Source organism: Pinus tabuliformis, chromosome 8 (genome assembly GCF_031772625.1).
Source record: "Pinus tabuliformis cultivar Carrire ecotype Pingquan chromosome 8, CPIR1, whole genome shotgun sequence".
Taxonomy (NCBI): Eukaryota; Viridiplantae; Streptophyta; class Pinopsida; order Pinales; family Pinaceae; genus Pinus; species Pinus tabuliformis.
Window position 1 is genome coordinate 1,045,513,283 of NC_142294.1, and position 25,158 is coordinate 1,045,538,440.

The following is a 25,158-nucleotide window of genomic DNA, read 5'->3' on the forward strand; positions in this document are numbered from 1 at the left end:
AGGGCTCAGTTCTCCAAGCCTAGCAAATGAATTTTATCTCTACATATCTTTTTCCTTTAATTTTAGCAATACCAACCTGTGTACTTGTATGTGTGCATGCTTATGCCTTCATAAGAACTTGAATAAAAAATTAACATAAATTTGTAAAAGTTTCATGGAAAACTGGCAATTCCAATAGAAATTTGGTTAGCCTTTCAAATTTACATTTAGATTGGAAGATGGATATCACATTTATTTCTAACAAACAGATAAATATTCAGTAACTCTCTCAAAATTTAATACTTGGTCAAAATTCTTCTTAACAGGATCATGGATAGTTCAGCTTAAACAAACAGGTCTTATATAAGACAGGCTGGCCTTGGACAACCTTATCAGTGTCCTGGAAAGTTTAAAATGGAGAAAGCAAATTCAGAAAAAGGTCATTTTGCTTAAGGATGACTTTGACAAATCTTATGATTGAATTGAGTATGATTTCATCCTTGACATGCTACAGTGGATGGGCTTTGGCAACATTTTCAGTCATCCAGTCAACTCGTTCTTCAAAGGCCTCCACCAGATTCTCTGTTAATAGCACACTTTCAGAAACAATCCTATTTAAAGACCCCTACATCAAGGCTACCTTCTAGCCCCTTATTTATATGTGATAGCAATACACACATTGGGGTATCTTCTTGGGTTGCACTTGTCCAAGAAAAAATGCAAGGCATTATTCTTCTGGACAGTGAGTAACCTTTTAATATGAATTTTGTGGATGACTCTATAGATCCTTAACGCTTACCCAAAAGTCTATCAAAGGTGCACTAAGCTGTATGGAAAACCATCTCAAAGAGGTTTGGGTTGACGGCAAATGAAACTGCTAAGTGGCTTGATAAGAAAAGGGAGTTTATACATATAGGATAGATAATAAGATATCTGTGAACAGGGCTGCGGGGTGTTGGCAAATCAAGGCAGATGTAGGTTGATGTTGATTTTCCTTATCTTGATAATTACTTGTGAAGTTTGTTTTCTTCTTATTAGTTAATTTAGTTCTTTTTCATCAAGCAATTACCAACAATGTAAATACAAGAGACAAGACACCAAATGTAGGTTCCATGCCAGGGCAAAACCCCACTTCTTGGGGAAAACCCAAACAATCTCCTTCTTATAGAATCAAATCAAAATGAGACTTCTCAAGACCCAAAGACCAAGTCAACCTTCTAGCTACAAGTCAACACAAGATGCCACCTCCTCTCTGCAACTTTAAGACCTCTGAAGTACCACTGCAATTCTTCTTCAATGCCACTGTAAACTACAGATGATCACTGTAAAACTCACTGCAATCTTGGCCTTGAACTGTCACTGTACTTCCTCACTGCAGATTTCTTACCTCTATATTTCCTTCCTGCAATTTTCGGGTACCTGAAGTGCCTGTGTACTTTCGGACTACTGAAAACTCTCGGATCCTGTAATGACTCCTCCAATCTCGGACTCCTGAAGTTTTCTGTAATATCCCCAATTTTAATTTTCTGCATTAGAGACTATAGTTGGAAGAGAAGGCAATTTTGGAATTGGGACTTAGGAGGAAAAAAGGAAGTCACTTCTTTTGTGGAGAGTGGGGACCACAAGGAGATAAAATTCGACCCAAGTGGCAATTCGGACTAGTGAGAAGAGAGAGAGAAAAGAAGGGGTGCGAATTAGTGGAAGGTGGGGACCACCAAGGGAGAGAGGGCCAACCATTATAAATAGAGCTTGGAGGCCTCCATTTGGTATCTTTGGTCATTTTTACAATTTCAACATTAGTTCTCTTGAGCTGCTTAGCCAAGACCTGTGTTGTTCAGCACAAGGAATTTCCAAGCGGGAGCGGGAATTACACCTATATCTTCGGTGAACTTCGAGTGTCACCCTAGGCGAGTAAGGAGTCCATCTCAAGGCTTCTCTAGGAGCTACATTGTAGACTATGTAATGTTCCAAACTAGGAAAAATAGTGCTATGCAAAGCGAACAATAAAAAACAACACCATAAAATTAAATCAGACCATCAGACCACAAAGTTGGCAACCAAATTGTGCTGTCAACTCATTTTATTAAGTGGGAAGAGGTGTACAAAAAGGTGTTGGAATGTGTGCACCTGAGCTTGCTCTGGGCAAGCTAGCAAAAACCCAAAATGAACAATGAAACACTCTTCTCAAATCTGTTGGTAATCCAGCCCCAGAGCTGTGTAATGTTCCAAACTTAAATAAATAGTGATATGCAAAGCAAAAACGATTTACATCACAAAATTTTTAAACAATCAGCAAATGCTCATAAAAACTCTGGAATTAAGAACCAGCTGAGCCATTTTATTATTCAATGGACCAAGTACAATAGTATGGAGGATTGCACCTGGGTTTGCTTCAATGGCAAGCGTGACAAAACCCAAGTGATAATACAATGATCTAAAATGCTGGAAATGACTGCTCCTTTAATGCTCTGCATTGCCCATAAAACTTCACTACTGCCTAGAAAAGGGACTGCAAAAAACTCCTCCTTTGGTGCTCAGAAAATGATGAAACTTCAGCCACAAACTCCTTGGCCAAAACTCACAAAAACCCAGAAACATTTTGGCATGATTTGGACTTCCCAAAATCGATCCCCAAAGGCACTATTAAATCCCTAGCGATTCTACATTGTCTGCTGCAAAGATACGGCTTAAAACCCCACCTTTGTGCTCAGAAAATTATGAAACTTTATATTTGGGATCCTTGTCAAAAACCCAGAAAAACGCAGAAACGATTTTGGCTGGTTTAGACTTCTGAAATTCGACCCTCTTGGAGCCCAACCTTAACTATAACTACAAAACTCGTCCTATTGGGAACTGCCTATAAATCATCTCGTAAATGCAGTGTTGCGGGGGAGCGCCCCCCCCCCCCCCTCGCTCCCGCTCCCGATCCGCGCTCCGGGCGGGAGCGACTCGGGAGCGGGTCGAGAGCGCACTCCCGAAATCGCTCCCGAAAAGGGAGCGATGTCGGGAGCGCGCTCCCTAAAAAAAATTTCGCTCCCTGCCTTTTCGGGAGCGTTTTGCCTTTTTTGCATTTTTTTTTTTGTAGTAATGTTCGAAATGCAATTTTTTTTGAAAGGAACAAATAGTTTTTGAGTGGGGCAACTTAATGATCAAGTCTAGGCCCTAGTATTGATATGCTATTCATGGTAATGTTAAATTCTTAAAGTAAAAGTGACATTTTCTTTAATTTTCATTTTCATCCTTTTACTTAAATTTTTAACATTACCATGAAATGACTCAGGATGTTTGAGAGTGGTTTCGTCCTCATTGGATTTCATATGGAGAAAGTAGAATTTTAGATTTCATTCAAAATCCAGCAGAGTTATCAGTTTTTCAGGATTTCAGGATTGGGGGATTGCAATGTTTCCATTGAATTTTGTCATGTATTAGGGTATGGAACTCATATTTAATCAAGAGTACCAATCCCTCTATGTACCTTGATGTTAGTGACATTGGTTGTCGAACTCCTCTATCATGACCCTTCTAAAAATGTACGCATCACTCAAACAAAATCTTGACTTGACATGCTATGCTTTTTCTATCTTATGTTAATGCTTAGAGGGTGATATTAATGACAAAGATCCCTATACAGATACAAAGGTAATGACAAAGATACCTCTGGATATTAATGCTTGGAGGGTGATATTAATGACAAAGATCCTGATTTTGCAACAAGACTAAAAAATTAGACATTTCTCGTGGTGGCAAGAGGCCCAAGCATAAGAAATAGATAATAGATTTACTTCTCTTTTCTAGTTTCTAGTAGCTTTTATAACTATTGACTCTTTCATATTTATTATGATATTTTTTTAAACAATATATGACAATTTAAGTTTGAAGTTGGCAATTATAACTCATTAGTAATGAATTATGAATATGATGCTTCATGAAAGTTGAAAGTTGTTTCATTTCATTTCATTTTATAACATTTCATTTCATGTTAGATATTATTTGTTGTAATGGTTACACTTAGCTTACAAGTACAACTTTGGTGATCAATGATGATAAATGTTATATATTGAATTTTGAAAGCTTGAAACTTTAAGATTGATGAATCATGAGACTCAATATGTTGTATGTTACTATGTTACTAACTTGCGGACGTGGTTGATGAAGATTATAACTTCTAGATGATTGTTGTTATATGGTTCAATCTATGATTTTTTATGTTTTTTATATCTAATTCATCATTCTACATGTTTTTGTTGACATATATGTATCAAAAATTAAAAAATATAAAAAATATATATATTTTTAAAAAATCGCTCCGGGATTCGCTCCCAAACCGGGAGCTTCTGAAAATGGTCGCTCCCGCTCCCGCTTCCGCTCCCGCTCCCCGCTTCCGCTCCCGCTCCCCGCTTCCGCTCCCGCTCCCAAGTAACATTGCGTAAATGAAAGTGTTGGGCTGACCCTTGCTATCCAATCCCTAACTTCTCGGGTGAGCTCTTTACACCTGCTCCTAAGCCCCACGAAAAACTGCTGAGTGGCCTTTGCGCTGTCCCCCAGCCAAGAAATTCGAACTGCTGGAATGATGGCTCTGCTGGTTGTAAAACTCGGCAAGAATGTTGGTTTATTGCTGCTATCTCAGCTCTCTAACTCCTCGAGAAACAATATGATCTCTGCTGGCCTCTATCTCCCTCTGCGTATTCTCTGGCTGCCGAGAAATATGCACTCCCTGCTTTGCACTGGTTGGTGGTGCTATGTCACTGCCCCGAAACTCCTGAAATCCTTGTAGAACTACCTCTATAGGGGGGGCATGGATGGTCCCACTAAGTAGGGGTTGAATCTCCCGCTTGAGAGATTCGTGGCTAAACAGCCGGTTGACTCAGCTAAATAGCAGAGTGAACAGTCAAGTGATTTTGTTTGCAAGATGTATGAATGAATCCCAAAATGAGAGTTGCTCCCTCCTTATAACTCCTTGGGCAACCCTCGCCTCATGTGGGCCCCTGCATCCACCTATTCGACTTTCCTTCCAAGCTATTCGAATGGGCCAATTCGAATTCCCATGTGGGTGGCCCCCACATTCCACTAGCAACCAAATTAAGTCGAATTGCCTCCTAAGTCCCTAAGTCGAAAATGATGGGTTCTCTTCCTTAGCCAAAATTGTGCAAAATTGTGTAGCAGCACCCTGTTACAAATGTGTTTGAGAAGGGACATGACAGTCCTCCCCTCCCAAATGTTGCTTGCCCTCAAGCAACATCAAAGCTGGGTGCTCCAATATGTGCTCACCCTCCTAGGTGGCATCCTTGTCCGGAAAGTTCTTCCAACGCTCCAAAAATTGCTTGAACGAGCATCATCTCTAACTGTTGTTCCCCACTGTCATTGCAACATGTGCCAGGGTCCTAGATGTGCCACTGAATCGTCCCTGACCTCAACACTATCCTGATATGAAAGAATCCTTCGATACCAGGATCCCAGGCCATCCTGTCCAACATGAAGCTCCCCTCGCTCCACTCACTATCCTACCCAGTGGAAGTACTAGAACTCCCTTGCTCCATCAGTGACTCGCTAAAGTCCAATGGAAGATTTGTATGATCTCCCCTTGCAGTAGCCGGCGCATCCCTAAAGGTTATTGAGTTGTGAAGAGCTATGACGCCCCAGTTCCCTGTTAGTCCTAGAGTGGTGCCACCATGCTGACGCTGCGCTACTCTGACTATGTCATACTCCCCATCGTGCGCAGACAGTATCCTCCTCTCCTGGAACTCGATGGTGGAATATTGAAAGAGGCGAGACACATCTTGCCTGGGCATCTCCATGGCACCAAGGCCTACCCATCCAAATCTAACTCCGAACATGTGCAGCAATAGAGAATGTTTGCCTCCCCATCTGATGAAACCCTCTATGTACCCCCATGTGTCATCCCAAGAGCGAACTATATCACTCTCTGCCATGACTCCACTCATCACGAGTGATCTATCGATCAACTGAATCCCTGCATCCCATAGGCAGACTTGTTGCGGCATAGTCCTAACAATTGATGGAATCCCTTTGGCCCTCATCTCTAGTCCCTGCATGCCACCCATATATAGGCTCCATACATCATGAACTAATCTGAGGCATGCTAAATTGTTCAGTACCTGCCACTATGTAGTACTAATGACCACTAGAAACCACGTGTGCCAAATAGCTACCCCTTGAATGCAACCAATAGATTGGTATCTGATATGTGTAATCGACTCAGTGTATGCGGATCCATCCTACTCCTGCCAACCATTGCCACTAGTTCGGCTACCTGCCCCCTAGAGAGTGTGTCGATACAATGTCGAAAACCCGGATATATACTGGACAACTATCTCAGCCGTACATGGTATGCTCTGCTCACTCATGGTCCAGACATGCCCTATGGAAAGAGTGAAACATGACTCCCCTGTGACTAGCTCCCCAGTCATAGGATCAGTGATGAATGATATGCCATCCCTATTGGTGATCACCTCATCCTTTGACCTGTGGCTGTCAACTCGCGCACCGACTTGATGCCCCCACTGAGAAGTCTCCCCTCTATCGCACCAAGTGTCATCCAAATATCTTGGGTGAGCTCCCTGTCCCTTGTTGCTCGTGCCCAACGTGTCAAAGGACAACAACTAGATCGCCCGTTCTTGTAAGTGACGTAGAAGAGGGTCAAGAGTGTGAGTCCTTGTGGATACCATCAAGTATCGGTCATCTGTGTCCCCATCGATCCTGGGTGAACTACACCCAAAGGTATGCCTAGTATCTTCATCCATGGGTGTCCCTGGAGGCAACACTCCAAGGTCTCATTATGTAGCACCATATGCCTTTGCATACCACCGATTATCCCAATACTCTTGGACACGCCATTGTACACCGTGGCCTACCCCTATACACTGTTGGATACCCTTGGCTGCAACTATGCCATCATGTACCGTCCTGCTTCCTACCTGTGTCACTGCCCCTGTCACTCCCTACATGTACTCACTGTGATGTGAGGCACTCCCACTTTGCAACACAGTCCAACACACTACAACACACCACCATGCATCTCCATGCCCACCTGTAGACCACTACTCAACACTAGATTCTCCCACACATCCCTGGATATGATGGCCTAGAGCTATGTCTGGAGCATTGACATACCCTTAGGTTAGGGTCTTCCAGAGAACCTTCTAAGGTTCCACAAACATGACGATTTTAATGAGGGTATATTCAATCTAATGATTAATCACCCAAATAAGAATCTCTATGACTCAAAGATCCTACACATAACACTTGTTAGTAATGTAAAGAAAATTTATTAGAATGAATGAATATACCTTTATCATTAAGAGAACAAAGCATATGGTCTAAGACATAGCTTTGAATTGTTTTCTAGACAAACCTTATAGGACATCAATTCCAACAGAACTTCTATCATGCTTTGTCTTGTGAGGTCTTCTCCATAACCCTTGAGCATATCAGCAAGCTTTTCCTAAACAATTTAGCATCTAATATAAACACATTTAGATAAGAAAAGGAAAACCAAGTATAAATGATAACACAAGGAGTAAGATACTTGTCTTTGGAAAAATGGTGAGGACTCCCTCTTAATCCAATCTCGAGGGATACCTATAACTTTAACAAAACAATTCAAAAATGTTTTTCCAAAGCATGTTAAACCTATAAGTACTAAGAATCAAAGTACGAAGAAAAACAATTCAAAAAATTAGAGTAGAGGGACTTAGTAGTATAAGTCCTTTATTTCTAATTCTTCTGTCGTGTTCTTCTTTGGAAATCCTTCTTCAACAACATTTACTTAATCCCTGTTTCTCCTTTTATTCCTAGGATTGTCAGGACAATCATTTCTATAGTGACCCATCTTGTGACAATTGTAGCATTCTATCTTGGATAGGTCTACCTTCCTTCTAGACCCTTTAGACTTCTTGAAGGTTCTTTTGTTCTTGTGATGAGCGGAATAGGCATTTGAAATTTTATCTTCTTCATTCTCTTTGTTGCTTACTAATGAGATTTTGACTTCTTCTTGACTACATGCATTCCATTTCCTACCAACTGTTGGTACCTGATGAAAAGGCACTCCAAGATGTTGGTAATCCTAGAAGTGCAGTGATTACAAGCTCTTTTTCAGGTACTATCTCATCTATTGCCTAGAGTTCATCTCTGATTCTAGCTATCCTTACAAAGAAGGATGCCATAGTGTCCTCCTTTGTTATCTTCATATTACTTAGTTCATTCTTGAGACTTGCAATTTGACCAAGATTCTTGATTGTGAATAATTTGGATAATGTTGATTTGGGGTAGCATCGGATGTGCTCTAGCCACAAAATTTGGCGGAGAGGTTGGGGCACATGAGATCTCCAATACCCAGAAAGGGTTTGGGCAGATTCTAAACAGATAAGAAGATATTAAAATAATTAATATTTTTAATGGAGTCTCTAAATCTAAACTTAGGGAAAATAAATATTAATGTGTATTAATATGAATCTGTGTTAGAATGGTCCAAAATACAGGGATCAAGCCAGATATAATCTTAACCGTTGAGATGTCAACAAAAAAAGTATAAGAGGAGGCTTGAGGGGAACTTGGAGAACAGACTGAGGGAGACCAGTCAGTTCAATTTCTGGAGCGGGGTTTGCTGAGAAATTGAACCTGTGGTTTGGAGAGTAGTCAAGAGGCAGCAAGTACAGAACATAGAGATGGGAGATCAGCGCAGAAGAGGCAGACACAGAGCTAGAGGAAGCCACGTAGAGGTAACAGAGACCGCACAGAGCTAGAAGGGCCTACATCATCCACGCAAAGGCTACAGGAGTGACGCAGAAGCCCAGAGAGGCTGCGCAAAGGGTTTCAGGCTGACATAGGGGGTTTCAGGCTGTAGCAGAGGTCAGTAGGACCTACGCTAGGTTTAGGAAAGTGCTGGAAGTTTGTCTATTTGTGGATAAGCCAGTTTGGCACCTTGTTGTACAAGAAAATTGCTGAATAATAAAATCCTCCCTTGCTGCACCAGTTTTCCCACATTGGGTTTTTCTGGGGACATTAATCCAAATTAACTGTGTCAATGTGTGCATATTTTTCTTTCTGTATTACGATGTGATATCTGCAACAATATTTATTTTAATGTTTGTTGAAATAATTTCATGAATAACTTATGATGAAATAAGTAGGAAAAGTAAATCAGTTGTTGCAGTGATAGAATTTTCAAATGGTATTGGAGAAAGTAATCAGAGACAGAAAGGGAAAATCAGTTATGGGTCAAGGCCACGATGCAGAGGCATCCACCTCAGGGGACTCATGCAGATTTTCAGAAGATTGCACAAGAGAGAGAGATTTCGATTTCTCTATGTTGGCTTTCAGGTTGGAAGAAGAAGAGGCGTGCATGACTAGTGCCGCATCATTAGAAGTATGGTATATAGACAGCGTGGCATATGACGGGAATCAGGGTGTGTTTCTCGGAATATTGAGAAGAGAAGATGAACTTTCAGATCACCATGGGGCACAAGGCAAAGTGTACTCTAGTAGGAAAGGGTACCATAGTTTTTCAGACAGAATCGGGAGAGCGGTTCCGTGCCACAAATGTGCTGCATGCGCCAGGATTGGTGATGAACTTACTTTCTGTGTCACAACTACAAGGCAAGGGCTATGACGTCTATGCGAAAATTCTATCACTGCAACAACTGACTTACTTTTCTTACTTGTTTCATCATAAGTTATTCATAAAATTACTTCAACGAACATTAAAATAAATACTGCTACAGATATCACACCATAATATAGAAACAAACATATGCACACATTGACACAATTATTTTGGACTAATGTCCCCGGAAAAACCCAATGTGGGAAAACCGGTGCAGCAAGGGAGGATTTTATTATTTAGCAATTTTCTTGTACAACAGGGTGCCAAACTGGCTTACCCACAGATAGACAAACTTCCAGCACTTTTCTAAACCTAGAGTATGCCCTTCTGACCTCTGCTTCAGTCTGAAACCCTCTGCGTCAGCCTGAAGCCATTTGCGTCAGCCTACTGAAGCTCTGTGTAGCCTCTCTGGGCTTCTATGTCACTCCTGCAACCTCTGCGTGGATGACGCAGGCCCTTCTGGTTCTGCGCAGTCTCTGTTGCCTCTGCATGGCTTCCTTTGGCTCTTCGTCTACCTCTTCTGCGCTGATCTCTCGTCTCTCTGTTCCGTACTTGCTGCCTCCTGACTGCTCTCCAGACCACTGGTTCAATTTCTCAGCAAACCTTGCTCCAGAAATTGAGCTGACTGGTCTCCCTTAGCGTGTTCTCCAAGTGCCCCTCAAGCCTCCTCTTATACTTTTTTCTGTTGACATCCCAAGGAGCGAGATTAAGTCCCTAATCAATGGCTAAGATTAGATCTGGCTTGATCCATGTCTTTTGGACCGCTCTAACATTGAATCATATTAATACACATTAATATTTTATTTTACCTAAGTTTAGACTTAGGGACTCCATTAAAAATATTAATTATTTTAACATCTCCTGATCTGTTTAGAATCTGCCCAAACCCTTTCTGGGTATTGGAGATCTCATGTGCCCCAACCTCTCCACCAAATTTCGTGGCTAGAGCACATCCGATGATACGCAAAATAAACAATCCCTCTTAGTGAGGACTGTGCTCTAGCAATACTCCTCACTGACTATTACTCGATCATCTGTAATCAGTACTTGTGCTGATGCTAGCCCTTCTTGCCCAACATCCTTTGCACTGCTGCCTCCTACACTGCTGCCCATGACTATGCTAATGCGACTGCTGCATCTGTACGACAATGCCCTCTACGTCCGTGCTACAGCTGGTCCTTTCTCCCAACACTGCATCCGCACTGCAACTCCCTTTGCATCTGTGCTGTTGTTGGTCCTTTCTCCTAACATTGCATCTGCACTGCAAATCCCTCTTCATTTGTGCTGCTAACACACTACTTTTGAAAGGGGTTCTTTACCATCCCCATCTTTTCCCTGAAGTAGTCAAATTTTGACTTTCCAAGGGCCTTGGTGAGAATATCTGCCACTTGTTCCCCTGTAGGAGTGTAGCTCAACTGTACAGCTCCTCATTGGGCACAATCATTGACAAAGTGACGCTGGATATCAATATGCTTCGACCTATCATGAAATACTGGATTCTCAGAGAGTTTGATACAACTCTGATTATCACACATGATCTTAGTCGCCTCCATATTTCTTCTTAATAGGTTTACCAACAGTTTTCTAAGCCATATGGCCTCACATGAAGCTATGCTTGCTGCCATATATTCTACCTTGGACGAGCTTAGAGCCACAGACTTCTGTTTCCTACTGCACCAAGAGGTTATTCCTAATCCAATGTTGAAACAGTGCCCAAAGGTACTTTTCCGATCCACTGAACTTCCTGCCCAATCTGCATCAATAAATTCACTCAACCTGATATCCTTCCCCTTGTTGTAAAAGAGCCCATAATCAACTGTTCCCTGTAAATACCTAAGAAGTTTCTTGGCTACTGCCCAGTGAGCCCTCTTTGGTTCCACCATGAACTGACTGAGGATGTTGACAGCATAGCAAATATTTGGCCTGGTATTGACTAGATACATCAGGGACCCTATGAGTTGTCGGTAAAGGGTGGGATCGACATCCTTGTCTTCTAATGCATCAATATTCTTCCAGTTGGTGATCATTGGCGTAGCCATAGGTCTACAGTATCCCATCTCGAACCTTTTCAGGATTTCTACAGCATACCTTCCTTGCCCAAGGAAGATTTCTCCTTTCTGCTGCCAAACTTCTAACCCTAGGAAATAATGCATTCGTCACAGATCCTTCATATTGAACTCTGCGGCTAGATTCTTCTTGTAGTCTTCAATGAGTCTAGATGATCCTGTTAGGAAGAGATCATCCACATATAATACTAAGATATGTGGCTCGCTCTCTACGACCAAATAGCAGAGATTCGGATCCGTGTCACTCTTGAAAAACCCCATCTTCTGCAAGTAGCCATCTATTTGACCATACCACGCTCTTGGTGCCTGCTTCAGCCCATACAAGGCTTTCTTCAGTCTGCATACATGAGACTTCTTCTCATGAGTTTCAAAGCCCTCTGGTTGTTCAATGTATACTTCTTCTTCTATTACCCCGTTCAAAAATGCCATCTTGACATCCGTCTGATGGATCTCACATCCCATCTGGGCTGCAAGAGATATCATGGTCCTAATAGATGTATACCTGGCTACCAGGGCGAAGGTTTCCTCATAGTCAATCCCTTACTTTTGAGCATACCCCTTAGTGACAAACCTAGCCTTGTATTTTTCAATACTGTCGTCCACAACATATTTGATCTTGTAGATCCATCTTGAACCTACCACAGATCTGTCTTGAGGCCTTGATACCACCTCCCAGACATCATTTACCATTATGGAGTTATACTCTCCACCATCGCATCTAGCCAGACCTGATGCTGTGCTGCCTCCTTGAAGCTAGCAAGCTCTCCATCCTAAGCTACTAACGCCTGATACCTATCTGGCTGTTTTCACTCCCTTTTACTGTTCCTTGCCTCTCTGATGAAGTTCTCTGCATCACGCAGAATTTGACGAAGTTCCCTACTGGTTCTTCCTCAGATCCTCTGTCAACAGGTGCTTTTGTTTGCTCCTCTTCCTCATCCTGAGAATCTTCCTGATCTGATGAAGGATTCTTCACTTCCGTTGGTTGAAGACGCATGACCAACGGATCCTCTTTCCACTGCTCCTTGGAAGGCACTTCGCGAGATCTTCTGAAAGCTTTGTCCTCCATGAACTTTACATATCTTCGTACTACTACCTTCCTGCTCGCTGGAAGATAGATCCTGTATGCCTTGGCGTTCTCACTATATCCTGCCAGATACCCCTTTTCTGCAGTCTGATCCAGCTTCTTCCTCTTTTCTTTGGGTATGTGACAATATGTCAAACTCCCAAATATCCTGAAATGACTGACTTCAGGTGCCTTCCAAGTGAAGACTTTCTCTGGAGTAATCTTGCCCTATGCCCGATGAGGAGTCCTGTTCTAAACGTAGACAGCTATGTTGCATGCTTTTGTCCACAGGAATTTTGGCATATCTTGATCATACAACATGGCCCTAGCTGCTTCTACAATAGTCTTGTTTTTCCTTTCTGCCACCCCATTCTGCTCTGGATTGTAGGGAGTTGTGCACTCTCTTCTGATGCCCTCCTTAGCGCAATAATCAATGAAGTCTTTATCAACATATTCTCCACCATTATCTGAGCGCAAGACTTTTATTTTCTTACCTGTCAGATTCTCCACTAGAGCCTTGAACTCCTTGAATTGACAAAAAACCTCATCCTTGGTTTTCAGAAAATAGATCCAAGTTTTCCTCAAGTGATCATCAATGAAGGTAAGGAAATACTCGACACTGCTGAGAGCTTTGACAGACATAGGTCCGCAGATATTTGAGTGTATCAATCCTAGTACACTCTTGGCCTTGTGGTTGCTCCTAGGAAATGTTGCCTTGGCATACTTTCCTAGAGCGCATCCCTTGCATACATCATCTTGTTCCATACTCAGGTCTAGAACTCCTTTTACAATGCTCCTGAGAATTCTCAGAGCTCCATGGTGCAAGTGACCCATCCTTTTGTGCCATAGTTCATTCAAGTCTTTGTCCCCATGATTGCCTATTAGTGCCATTGGATATTCTAGTTGTAATATGTACAACCGATTACTTTTGATCCCGATCTGCACTTTCTTTTTCCAACTCGGGTGTTTGACATATACCTTTTCCTTGATGAAGTAGACGTCATAACCCTTGCCTTGTAGTTATGACATGGAAAGTAAGTTCATCCCCAATCCTGGCACATGCAGCACATTTGTGGCACAGAACCGCTCTCCCAATTCTGTCTGAAAAACTATGGTACCCTTTCTTACTGGATTACACTTTGCCTTGTTCCCCATGGTGATCTGAAGGTTCATCTTCTCTTCTCGATATTCTGAGAAACACTCCCTGATTCCTCTCATATGCCACGAGGCTCCACTGTCTATATACCATAATTCTGATGATGCATCACTAGTCATGCACGCCACTTCTTCTTCCAACCTGGAAGCCAACATAGAGAAATCGAAATCTCTCTCTTGTGCAATCTTCTGAAAATCTGCGTGAGTCCCTTGAGGTGGATGCCTCTGCATCGCGGTCTCGACCCATAACTGATTTTCCATTTCTGTCTCTGATTACTTGCTCTGATACGATGTGAAAATTCTATCACTGCAACAACTGATTTACTTTTCCTACTTATTTCATCATAAGTTATTCATGAAATTACTCCAACGAACATTAAAATAAATACTGCTACAGATATCACATCGTAATACAGAAACAAACATATGCACACATTGACACAGTTATTTTGCACTAATGTCCCTGGAAAAATCCAATGTGGGAAAACCGGTGCAGCAAGGGAGGATTTTATTATTTAGCTATTTTCTTGTACAACAGGGTGCCAAACTTGCTTCCCCACAGATAGACAAACTTCCAGCACTTTTCTAAACCCAGAGTAGGCCCTTCCGACCTCTGCTTCAGCCTAAAACCCTCTGTGTCAGCCTGAAGCCCTCTGCGTCACCCTACTAAAGCTCTATGCAGCCTCTCTGGGCTTCTGCATCACTCCCGCAACCTCTGCATGGATGACACAGGCCCTTCTGGCTCTGTGAAGTCTCTGCGTGGCTTCCTCTGGCTCTACGTCTGCCTCTTCTATGTTGATCTCCTGTCTCTTTGTTCCGTACTTGCTGCCTCCTGACTACTCTCTAGACCACTGGTTCAATTTCTCAGCAAACCCTGCTCCAGAAATTGAACTGACTAGTCTCCCTTAGTGTGTTCTCCAAGTGCCCCTCAAGCCTCCTCTTATACTTTTTTTGGTTGACATATCAACGACCGAGATTAAGTCCCTAATGAACGGCTAAGATTAGATCTGACTTGATCCATGTCTTTTGGACCATTCTAACACAGATTCATATTAATACACATTAATATTTTATTTTCCCTAAGTTTAGACTTAGGGACTCTATTAGAAATATTAATTATTTTAATATCTCCTGATCTGTTTAGAATCTGCCCAAACCCTTTCTGGGTATTGTTGATCTCATGTGCCCCAACCTCTCCACCAAATTTTGTGGCTAGAGCACATCAGATGCTACCCCAAATCAACAGTGTACTTCATCAAGGAAAAGGTATACGTCAAACACCCAAGCTGGAAAAGGAAAGTGCAGATCAGGATCAAAAGTAATCTGTTGTATAGATTACGACTAGAATCTCCAATGGCACTAATAGGCAGTCATGGGGATAAAGACTTGAACGAACTATGGCACAGAAGGATGGGTCACTTGCACAATGGAGTTCTGAGAATTCTCAGGAGGACTGTAACAGGAGTTTCGAATCTGTGTACAGAACGAGATGATGTATGCAAGGGATGCGCTCTAGGAAAGTATACCAAGGCGGCATTTCCTAGGAGAAACCACAGGGCCAAGAGTGTACTAAAATTGATACACTTAGATATCTGCGGACCTATGTCCGTCGAAGCTCTCAGCGGTGCCGAGTATTTCCTTACTTTCATTGATGACTACTTGAGGAAAACTTGGATCTATTTTTTGAAAACCAAAGATGAGGTTTTCTGCCGATTCAAGGAGTTCAAGGCTCTAGTGGAGAATCTGACAGGTAAGAAAATAAAGTCTTGTGCTCAGATGGTGGAGAATATGTCGATAAGGATTTCACTAATTATTGCGCTAAGGAGGGCATGAGAAGAGAGTGGACAACTCCCTACAATCCGGAGCAGAATGGGGTGGCAGAAAGAAAAAACAGGACTATTGTAGAAGTAGCTAGGGCCATGTTGTATGATCAGGATATGCCAAAATTCCTGTGGGCACTATTGTAGAAGCAACTAGGGCCATGCTATATGATCAAGATATGCCAAAATTCCTGTGGGCAGAAGCATGCAACACAACTGTCTACGTTCAGAACAAGACTCCTCACCGGGCATTAAGCAAGATTACTCTAGAGAAAGTCTTCACTGGGAAGACACCTGAAGTCAGTCATTTTGGGATATTTGGGAGTTTGGCATATTGTCGCATACCCGAAGAAAAGAGGAAGAAGCTGGATCAGACTACAGAAAAGGAGTATCTGGTAGGATATAGCGAGAATGCTAAGGCGTACAAGATTTATCTTCCAAGAAGCAGGAAGGTAGTAGTACGACGAGATGTAAAGTTCAAGGAGAACAGAGCTTTCAGAAGATCTCGTGAAATGCCTTCCAAGAAGCAGTTGAAAGAGGATCCGTTGGTCATGACTCTTCAACCAACAGAAGTGAAGAATCCTTCCTCAGATCAGGAAGATTCTCAAGATGAGGAAGAGGAGCAAACATAAGCACCTGTTGGCAGACGAAGAACCAGCAGGGAACTTCGTCAGATTCTGCCTGATGCAGAGAACTTCATCGGAGAGCCAAGGAACAGTAAAAGGGAGCAAAAATAGCCAGACAGGTATCAGGAGTTAGTAGCTCAGGATGGAGATCCTGCCAGCTTCAAGGAGGCGACTCAGCATCAGGTTTGGCTAGATGCGATGGTGGAGGAGTATAACTCGATAATGGTAAAAGATGTCTGGGAGGTGGTGTCAAGGCCTCAAGATGGATCTGTGGTAGGTTCAAGATGGATCTACAAGATCAAGTGCTGCGGATGACAGTATTGAAAAATACAAGGCCAGGTTTGTGGCTAAGGGGTATGCTCAAAAGGAAGGGATTGACTATGAGGAAACCGTGGCCCCGGTAGCCAGGTATACATCTATTAGGACCGTGATATCTCTTGTAGCCCAGATGAGATGGGGGATCCATCAGATGGATGTCAAGACGACATTTCTGAATGGGGTAATAGAAGAAGAAGTATACATTGAACAACCAGAGGGCTTTGAAACTCATGAGAAAAAGTCTCATGTATGCAGATTGAAGAAAGCCTTGTATCGGCTAAAGCAGGCACCAAGAGCGTGGTATGGTTGAATAGATGGCTACTTGCAGAAGATGGGTTTGTCAAGAGTGACGCGGATCCAAATCTCTACTATCTGGTCATAGAGAGCGAGCCACTTATCTTAGTATTATATGTGGATGATCTCTTCTTGACAGGATCATCCAGACTCATTGAAGACTGCAAGAAGAATCTAGCCATAGAGTTTGATATGAAGGATCTGGGACGAATGCACTATTTCCTAGGGTTGGAAGCTGAAAGGAGAAATCTTCCTTGGGCAAGGAAGGTATGCTACAGAAATCCTGAAAAGGTTCGGGATGGGATATTGTAGACCTATGGCTACGCCAATGATCACCAATTGGAAGAAGATTGATGCATCAGAAGACAGGGATGTCGATCCCACCCTTTACCGACAACTCATAGGGTCCCTGATGTATCTAGTCAATACCAGACTAGATATTTGCTACGCTGTCAACACCCTCAGTCAGTTCATGGTGGAACCAAAGAGGGCTCACTGGGCAGCAGCCAAGCACGTTCTCAGGTATTTATAGGGAACAGTTGATTATGGGCTCTTGTACAACAAGGGAAAGGATATCAGGTTGCGTGGATTTACTGATGCAGATTGGGCAGGAAGTTTAGTGGATCAGAAAAGTACCTCTGGGTACTGTTTCGACATTGGATCAGGAATAACCTCCTAGTGCAGTAGGAAACAGAAGTTCGTGGCTTTGAGCTCGTCTGAGGAAGAATATATGGCAACAAGCACAACTTCGTGTGAGGCTATATGGCTTAGAGCGCTGTTGGTAAACCTATTTAGAAGAAATATGGAGGAGACCAGGATCATGTGTGATAATCAAAGTTGCATCAAACTCTCTGAGAATCCGGTATTTCATGATAGGTCAAAGCATATTGATATCCAGTGTCACTTTGTCAGAGATTGTGTCCAACCTGGAGCTGTACAGTTGAGCTACACTCCTACAGGGGAACAAGTGGCAGATATCCTCACTGAGGTCCTTGGAAAGTCAAAATTTGACTACTTCAGGGAAAATATGGGGATGGTAAAGAACCCCTTTCAGAAGTAGTGTGTTAGCAGCACGAATGAAGAGGGAGTTGTAGTGCAGATGCAGTGTCGGGAGAAAGGACCAACAACAGCACAAATGCAGAGGGAGTTGCAATGCAGATGCAGTGTTGGGAGAAAGGACCAACAACAACATGGATGTAGAGGGAGATGTCGTACAGATGCAATAGTGGCAGTGGCAAAATCATGGGCAGCAGTACAGGATGCAGCAGTGGCAGTGGTAGAATCATGGGCAGCAGTACAGGATGCAGGAGTGCAGAAGATGTTGGGCAGGGAAGCCTAGCATCAGCATAGGTACCGATGCCGGATGATTAGAGTAATACTCAGTGAGGAGTATTGCTAGAACACAGTCCTCGCTAAGAGGGAGTGTTGATTTGGGGTAGCATCGGATGTGCTCTAGCCATGAAATTTGGTGGAGAGGTTGGGGCACATGAGATCTCCAATACCCAAAAAGGGTTTGGGCAGATTCTAAATAGGTCAAAAGATATTAAAATAATTAATATTTTTAATGGAGTCCCTAAGTCTAAACTTAGGGAAAATAAAATATTAATGTGTATTAATATGAATCTGTGTTAGAATGGTCCAAAAGATATGGATCAAGCTAGATCTAACCTTAGCTGTTGATTAGGGACTTAATCTCGGCTGTTGAGATGTCAACAGAAAAAGTATACGAGGAGGCTTGAGGGGTACTTGGAGAACAGACTGAGGGAAACTAGTTAGTTCAATTTCTGGAGCGGGGTTTCCTGAGAAATTAAACTAGTGGTCTAGAGAGCAGTTAGGAGGAAACAAGTACGAAACAGAGAGACGACAGATCAACACAGAAGAGGTAGACGTAGAGCTAGAGGAAGCCACGCAGAGGCAGCAGACACTGTACAGAGCTAGAAGGGCCTGCGTCATTCACACAGAGGCTACAGGAGTGACGCAGAAGCCCAGAGAGGCTGCGCAGAGTGTTTCAGGCTGATGCAGAGGGTTTCAAGCTGACGCAAAGGTTTCAGGCTATAGCAGAGATCAGTAGGGCCTACGCTGGGTTTAGGAAAGTGCTGGAAGTTTGTCTATCTGTGGGTAAGCCAGTTTGGCACCTTATTGTACAAGAAAATTGTTGAATAATAAAATCCTCCCTTGCTGCACCAGTTTTCCCACATTGGGTTTTTCTGGGGACATTAGTCCAAAATAACTGTGTCAGTGTGTGCATATTTTTGTTTCTATATTACGATGTGATATTTGCAGCAGTATTTATTTTAATGTTTGTTGAAGTAATTTCATGAATAACTTATGATGAAATAAGTAGGAAAAGTATATCAGTTGCTGCAGTGATAGAATTTTCACAAATAAGACCTCATACATCTCTTGAGCCGAATCTATGTTGGATATATATGGGATGAGGTTGTCATTTATTCCAGCCACCATTGGGGCCATGGCCAATATATTTGTTTCTCTAAACTTTTCCTTTTCTGCATCACTTGATTCATTTGTAGGCTTCTTTACTTTTCCTTTAACTAGATCTAAGACTTTATTCTTCTCGAGGATGAGATCTATCATATTTTTCCATGCCCTGTAATTCGATGCTCATTCTAATTTGTTTTCTCCCTTCGTTGAATTAGACATTGTTCTTGAAGATATTAGGCTTGATTTCTTAGATGATCATTTTTCCCATATTCAAACTTATTAAAAAAACTCTTTATTCTCCTTTCAATAGATCTTCAAGTTGCTTTTTTCCTTCTTCTTCACCTTAGCTCTGATACCATGTTGGAAAATCAGAAAAGCAAAAGGATTTTCTTTATGTTGATAATTATTTGTGATATTCTTATGTTCTTCTTTTAACTTAGTTTATCAAGCAATAACCAATAACCATAACATGAAGATCAAGGACACCAAATGTAGGCAGACAACCAGGGAAAAACCCCTATCTAGGGGAAAACCCAGTCAACAACTCTTTCTTAAATAGTTTCATGAGATGATCCAAAACTCCTTGACCTAGACACAGATTCCCTCCAATCACCAAGTCAACCCTTCCTTTCTTATACAGATGATAACCTTCCAGCGACAACTTCGACCTAGTACTTCGATCTTGCAGCAATAGAATTTCGATTTCTCCAGCAACAAAACTTCAACCTAACAATAGAGCTTTGATCCAACTGCAAAACTTCGACTTCTCCAGCTGCAGAACTTCGATCCCAGTAGTAATCAAGTAACTTTGTATGAATGAGAGAGAGAGATAGCCCAAAACTTCGACTTTTATTGTTCTTATGCAATTCTCCTTCTCTTGGAATTTCGCACTTTTCTGCTTCTACTGCTTGTATATCGAACTTGTGAGTGTGTTGCTTCAAATGAATCGAACTGCCTTTATTATAGCCTCTTCTGGAGTTCAAATTATCCTAATGTAGGCCGACTTGATCAGGTAAGGGCCGACTTGATGTGGAGGTGACAAATGACCTATTTTACTCGATAATAATTCTTTTTACATGATTCAAAAGCCCAAGAAGGGTCTCATTAAATGGACAATGACTTTAATGACTTAATATAAGAACCTAGAAGTCCTCAATGAGGACTTTGATCTAAAACATGATGATCCAAGCATGAAACCCATACTTTAATAAGTCATAATAATAATAATAATAATAAAATATTTTTCTTTCTTTTGATAAATAAATTTCATTAAGGCTCAAATACAATTCTGAAGACCAAACCTAGTTACACTCTTCAACAAGAATGAGGGGTAATGATACCTTTATAAAAGAGTATAGTTATACAAATGTGGAAATATTTCCTCTTGTCTAAGTATGGATGTTTTCTATTAGGGTTTCTACGTCCATTCATGCATAATGTTGCCTTTCTCTAAATCTGCAAATATCACCACTGATTAGTTTTTAGACAGAGTTTCCAATCTAACAAACAATCTATTGACATTTATATATTATAAACAAAAGTAGCTAACTCTTTATCATGAGTTGGAATACTTGGTTACAACTTTCAGATCTCATGACTTGGAAATTAAGACCCTTCTAATTTGGGTTAGCAGGCCTCCAATTTCTTCAAGATATGCTTCAATATAGAAAACAAATTTACGTTCAAGATCCAACAGTTGTAGAATGAATGCAATAGTAAGAAATTGCCTCAACATCTATAAAGTTTCTCCACAATGAGATATTCCTTCAAACTTCCCATCTCTTGGTTGTAGTGATGTTAGTGGATGACAACCTGGAATAAAATCTACTAGAAGCCTTTGGTGATAACTAGCTAATTACATTAAGCTTTTAACTTTGGGGACAAATCCTGGGGTTGGCCACTCAATAATTGTTAATATCTTTTGTGGGTCAACTACAATTTGAGATTCTAAAATTATATGACAGTTACGTTTCTGGTCCACATTATCCAATTTAAAATGTAACCACTCGAAAAAAAAAATGCCAACCATGAGAATAAGGAATTTTGGGATCATATTAAAAGCATGTAAATAGATAAGTATACAACAATAATGAATAAGAATGCACATTTATTGAGGACAAATATACACAACTTACAATTACAATTCTCATAGAAAAGAGTATTGTTTAAAGAATGGGTAAGAACTTAATACTCCTGAATCAAGAAAAGGCCTATGAAATCAAAGATATTGTAACAAATCTCAAAAGTTAGAAAGATTGACACAAAGACAAGAATACCTTCGCACAGATACTGGCAATCGACGACGATCCATCCACAGTTCCACATCACGCTGTCTCAACTGCATTTCTAATCTCCTAAATCAACAAACAAAGATATTGTATATATTATATACATATGAGCATCCCAGAAAAATGGCAAATATTCCAAAGAATAAGAGAATGCAAATAATAAACACCAAAAAACCCAAAATTTGTTAGTCTGTACAGTTTCCACTATAATTAAACCACTCCTCAATTAAACGAAGGCAATTTCTTCCCACTGTTATCATGCTATGGGAAATGCCATCATGATTTTGTCCTTCCATATTTTTTGTTATACAATAAGACAGACTTAATAAGGTTCTCTTGAAATGATTAATTGGGAAATTAATCAAGAATTAAACTCCATGTAGATATGTTTACAAAGTTGCAGTGATATTGGTCCATACAAGGTGTTGCCCAACATGCACATGTAGATATACATTCACATGTCAGATTTGTTTACAGTTTGATAGTAACTATGATTATGTCTAATGAATGCTAAGAACCGTAGACTATTGAGAATCGAGATGATTGGGACTCCAACTTATAGTGGTATAACCCTGGTTTGACTAATGAGACATTGGATATAAACAAAAGAGGCGACATTAACCTTACAAGAAGCATCCTTGTTAGACACAAAATGATTGTAGAAACTACATAGAACATTAGACACAAAATGGTTGTAGAAGCTACAGAGGCCATTAGAAATAAAATGGTTGTGGAAGCAACATAGGCCACTAGACAAGAATGGTTGTGGAAGCCACATAGGTCACTGCCATTGAGATGGAGACAATTTCAGTAGGAAGCGGAATCTGTGGAGCATTAATAGCCATGGAATAGAACTGGCATGTATCAAAGGAGAAGTTGCACTGAGCAGAAATAGACTATAAATACCCTCTCCACACTCCATTCTTTATTCATTTTTTCTGTTCACATACATTAGCATATATTGCACTGCTGTAGTGGATTTTGATTTACGTAAGTGTACCAATCTACTTTACTAAGTAACAACCCTATTCTCTGAACAATTTTGGACTTCTTTTTACATTTATGTTTATTTATGATTGAGATAGTGCGGAAGCCTAATACAGAAGTGTAGTATCTAGTTTGGAAGGTGAAGTCTCTCATTTTAGTGTGATATTTTCATATGCTGTTGTGACAAACCCAGCAACTTGTATAAAGTAACAATAGCGTAGCTTGCACGCAAGATGGTTATGGTGGGAAAACAACCCTGAAGAATAGTTGCAACTTGCATGCAGTGATTGGGAGGTATCAGGCATAAATTTGCATTTGTTCATTGTCAAGTCCAATTATGAATGAAAAAGGAATAAATAATTAGTGGCTTTTCTATATTAAGTAGTGTTACTTGTGCAGTTAAGTTCTCTAGGTGGAGGGAGTTATATCAATGATTTCTTCCATCCATTGTATACCTAACCAATTGTTGTCAGTCAATATATAGACAAGCGAGGAAGACAAGGTGCCTTGAGTTTTATCACACATATGCAGCGCCCTTGTCGAATATTTGAAGAGATTGCCCTTTGTAGATAGATAAAGTGAGAGTAGGCATTGTTATGGTGACAATGAGCAACACCTCTTAGTTCACCTAAGGTTGCAATCGTGTGTTAAGGCTTTACTGCTTGAAGTGTAGGTTTGGAAGGATGTACCACCTAAACACTTAGTTTATGTGATAAAGTTTTAAGGGCAAGTAAAACCCTATGTGTAATAAGGAAAGGTTATCTACTGTCTGTAATGACCCATTTTGAATTAAAGGGAGCATAGGAATATTAGCATGCATATGATAGTTACATATGCATGCATCGCATGTATTGAATTAGTATACAAGCTAACTAATAAAAAAAAGTGTTGAAGTATAGGGTGATGAATTAAATTTTGAACTACTAAGTAAATACCTAATCCACCAAAATATAATGCTTATATTTGGGTACTTGATATGCACACCATCATCATAATATATAAGTAATACATACAATGGATTATGCAAAATAAAAAGGAGTTGAAATATATACATATATAAACAATTTAATAATTAAGAAAAAAACAATAATTGAATTTGTTTGTTTTATTTATTTAAATTATTAAATTGTTTATATTATTTGTCCTTTTGAATCTATATATATATATATATATATATTTCAACCCCCTTTTATTTTGCATAATGCATTGTATGTATTAGTTATATATTATGATGATGGTGTGCATATCAAGTACCCTAATATAATCATTATACTCTGGTGGATTAGGTATTTACTTAGCACTTCAAAATTTAATTCATCACCCTATACTTGAACACTTTTTTTTTTAAGTTAGTGTGTATACTAATGCAGTACATGTGATGCATGCATATGTAGCTATCATATGTATGCCTCGTATGCATGCTAATATTCCTATGCTCCCTTTAATTCAAAATGGGTCATTACATACACCTCTCCTTCAAGGAAATTCGTCCCGAAGTTAGGGTTAATATAGTATATCAGTGATTATTTAGCAATTAGTATAGTTACGTAATGGTTGTCTTGTGATGGAATTTTTGTTTAAAGTGAGGACATTTTAAAATTTGTGTTCTAAATATTTATTGGTTTACAACTTAATAGTCATGTCTTGCCCCAACAGAGCTTTCGAGCTATTATAGAATCACTCTATCCTTCCTAATCTCTTCTGCTCCCATTCTATCCATCCTCCACTGGAATATGCTATGGCACCGACTATACTGACCTCAAGGTGACAACGTCGACTATATCGACCTAATTTCGCGATAGGCATCCGGTAGTGATCATCACATGTCTAGAGGAGCGTAACTCGCACAATCCTCCCATGACTCCAGGTTTTGGGGGATAAACGATGGACAACACCTCCACCCCTCCTAGTAGGACCAGGGTCAACACCCTATCATGGAATCTCATTGAGCCTCAATTGTTCTTGGATTTTTGTCATCACGTGGGTCGGTCTCTCTGTCTTCCCAGGTAGCCGATCCAAGACTATACTTGTCCCACTAGACCTTAACTTGGTCTACCAGGAAGTTCCCGAGTTATCGAACCCTATGTTCCAGTATATGTAATGATTTGACTGAAATGGTTCCCTCATTCGATACCTCCAGTTTCTTCCATTGAAGGTTGTCATTTGTCAGCTATATAATGTCTTAGTACATATACATGAAAAACATTATGGACTTTATGCAAGTGGGGTGGCAGTGCAAGATGATAGGCAGCAGGTCCAACTTTTTCCAAAACTTTGAATGGCCCAATGAATTGAGGCGATAACTTTGTTCCTTTTTCAAACCGGATGATGCTTTTATTTGGTCTGATGCGGATGAAAATTTGATCCCCTACTTCATAATTCCTATTCGTCTTGTGATCATCGACATAACTTTTTTGTCTATCTTGTGCCTCCTTCAACTCTTGTCTAATTTGTTTTACTTGTGTTTCCATCTTGTGATGTCCCCTCTAATTAAAATC

The 25,158-nt window shown here is 40.7% G+C and overlaps 1 protein-coding gene across 3 annotated transcripts in view; it reads right to left on the reverse strand.

Annotated features, from left to right (window-relative positions):
* LOC149238934 (putative cyclic nucleotide-gated ion channel 20, chloroplastic) overlaps positions 1-25,158 on the reverse strand; it is a 531,460-nt gene that overhangs the window by 82,406 nt on the left and 423,896 nt on the right. For all 3 annotated transcript variants that reach the window (XM_089373243.1, XM_089373244.1, XM_089373242.1), the window contains one exon: positions 21,662-21,739. In XM_089373243.1, coding sequence (XP_089229369.1) covers positions 21,662-21,739 — 78 coding nt within the window. The remainder of the gene's footprint in view (positions 1-21,661; positions 21,740-25,158) is intronic.